This window comes from Sinocyclocheilus grahami, unplaced genomic scaffold (genome assembly GCF_001515645.1).
Source record: "Sinocyclocheilus grahami isolate Dianchi unplaced genomic scaffold, SAMN03320097.WGS_v1.1 scaffold1226.1, whole genome shotgun sequence".
In the NCBI taxonomy this organism is placed as follows: Eukaryota; Metazoa; Chordata; class Actinopteri; order Cypriniformes; family Cyprinidae; genus Sinocyclocheilus; species Sinocyclocheilus grahami.
This window is the reverse complement of record NW_015506405.1, coordinates 283487-286002: the sequence shown is the minus strand read 5'-3', so window position 1 is coordinate 286002 and position 2516 is coordinate 283487. Positions and strand designations below refer to the sequence as shown.

The 2516-nt window shown below is 49.2% G+C and overlaps 1 protein-coding gene across 1 annotated transcript; it reads left to right on the top strand.

Annotated features, from left to right (window-relative positions):
* Positions 1–1379: 1379 nt before the first annotated feature.
* On the top strand, positions 1380–2509 carry LOC107568232 (uncharacterized; the record flags this gene model as incomplete). Its single annotated transcript, XM_016254166.1, has 1 exon — positions 1380–2509. A coding segment is annotated over one exon (1080 nt), but the record flags the coding sequence as incomplete, so codon positions are not given.
* Between the last annotated feature and the right edge of the window lie 7 nt (positions 2510–2516).

Sequence of the window (2516 nt, the reverse complement as noted above, 5' to 3'; positions counted from 1 at the left end):
CGTGTCAGAACTACGCCAGGTGCTCGTTAGCTCCGGCGTCAACGTCCCACGACGATCAGCCAAGGCAGATCTCCTCGCCCTCTATACTTCCCTCCAAACAGGGGCGCCTCCAAGCTTCACTCCTCCATACACTACCCACAACCCTCGCCACACACCTCCCCGTACCCCCTCCCCTACCCATGGCCCGCATAATCGATCTCTCATCCCCGCATAATTCCCTGTTCCCAAGCATTAACAGCCTCATTCCACTCGAAGAATTTTCTCTCCACTATCATGACGTTGACCAAGCCATTACCCTGATCAAAGACGCAGGTCGCGGGACTTGGCTGGCCAAAGTCGACATCACCTCTGCCTTTAAAGGGATGCCCATCCACCCGGATTTTTGGCACTTATTCAGCATCTGCTGGCGGAATAAATTTTATATTTTCCGTCCGCCTCACTTACGGCTGCAGAAGCAGCCCTAAAATTTTCGACATGTTGTCAGAAGCCATATGTTGGATCCTATCCAACAATTACGCAATACCTTACCTGATCCATCTTTTAGACGATTTCCTAATCATCTCGCCTCCCGACTCCATCCCAGCCGCGCATCTTTTGACAGCCCAAAAGGTTTTTGCTGAGCTCGGGATTCCTCTCGCCCAAGAAAAAACCGCAGGCCCGAGCACCTCCATCGAATTTTTGGGTATCAACTTAGATTCACAAAAATTCCAGGCTTCTCTGCCGAAGGAAAAAATCGATAGGACGATCTTGGTCGCTTCCACCCTCTTAGACAACCCAAGCTGCTCCAAACGCGAGCTGCTATCCATTCTCGGTCATCTAAATTTCGCTATGCGCATCATCCCGCAGGGACGCCCTTTTATCTCACACCTCCTTTTTCTCGCGTCTTCCGCCCACGCACTAGAGGATCGAATATCACTAACTGACGCGTGCTGCAACGAGCTCAGCTTATGGATATCTTTCCTTAAACAATGGAACGGCCTATCTTTCTTTTACAATAACTTAATTTCTTCCCCAATCAACATTAAGTTATTTACTGACGCCGCCCCCTCCGTTGGTTTCGGAGGATTTTATCAAGGCCGCTGGTTCGCATCCACGTGGCCCCCCCAGCTGGTAGACTTACCACAGCAGCTAAAATCCTCAGCTCTCTTCGAGCTATATCCCTTAGTCGTCGCAGCAATGCTGTGGGGTAAGGAGTGGTCCGCCACCAGCATCATTATCCACTGTGACAACGAGGCTACTGTACACTGCATCAATAAAAGCCGTTCCCATTCACCCGCCCTAATGCCTCTGTTAAGACGCCTGATTTGGATCTCGGCTTGCGACCAATTCATTTTAACTGCAAAACATATTCCTGGTTCAAAAAACCAAATAGCTGACTCTCTCTCTCGCTTTGCCTTCCAGAAATTCAGAACGTTGGCACCAGAGGCGGATCCAGTCCCAACCCCAGTACCTCCCTATTCAGAGCTGATATTCCCATAAATCATCCTCTGAGACCACTACTCGAAGCTTCCCTCAACTCTATCCTACAAGCCGTCTCCCCCAGGACCCTCCAATCTTACCTAACAGCTTGGAAATGCTTTAAAGCATTTCACTCCACCTACAACCTGCCATTTCCCGACTTTTCCTTGCTCGCTATCACCTCATTCATCTCTCACCTTAACATCAACAAAAACCTCCAAATCAGCTCCATTAAGGGTTATCTAAGCGGAATCCAGTTTTTTCACAAACTCTTATACGGTTCACCCTCACCCCAGATAGCCAATTCTCAGACCTCCCTACTCATCAAAGGTATCCAAAGATCCCATCCCACTCGCCCAGATACCAGGCAACCCATTACCTTACAAATTTTGACCAAATGTATTTCTACCCTCCGCAGAGGTTATCATTCCATTCACACCGCCCACACGCTTGACGCTATGTTCATCCTGGCTTTCTTTGGTTTCCTCAGATGCTCTGAGCTCACTATCACATCTAGCTTCAACCCAAATACCCACCCCACTATTTCCGATCTAACAGTGCTGGATGATGAAACCATCTCTTACTTCATCAAGCAAAGTAAAACAGACCAGACCAGGAAAGGCCATTTCATTTTTATTTTCAACCTCCAATCACCCATACTACCATACCAGGCCCTCCTAGCCTTCATCCAGCTCAAAATATCACAGTCCAAACTCCCATCCGACCCCCTTTTTACAGATGATTCCAACCGTCCCGTCACCCGTTTCTGGTTTCAAAAGCACCTCAAGTCAGTTCTGCTCCTATCCGGCATCCCAGCAGATAATTTTTCCAGCCATTCATTTCGAATCGGGGCGGCTACCACAGCGGCCAAAAAAGGCCTCTCCCAGCAGCAGATACAAGCACTCGGTCGCTGGTCGTCAGAAGCTTTCAAGAGCTACATTCGATCTGACCGCTCCCACATCAAGGAAGCTCAACGAACCCTCATCGGCCAACCCCTTTAAATGTCAGTACAGCCCCATCCACTCAAGACCAGCAGTGACCGCCCCGGCAGGTGCTTT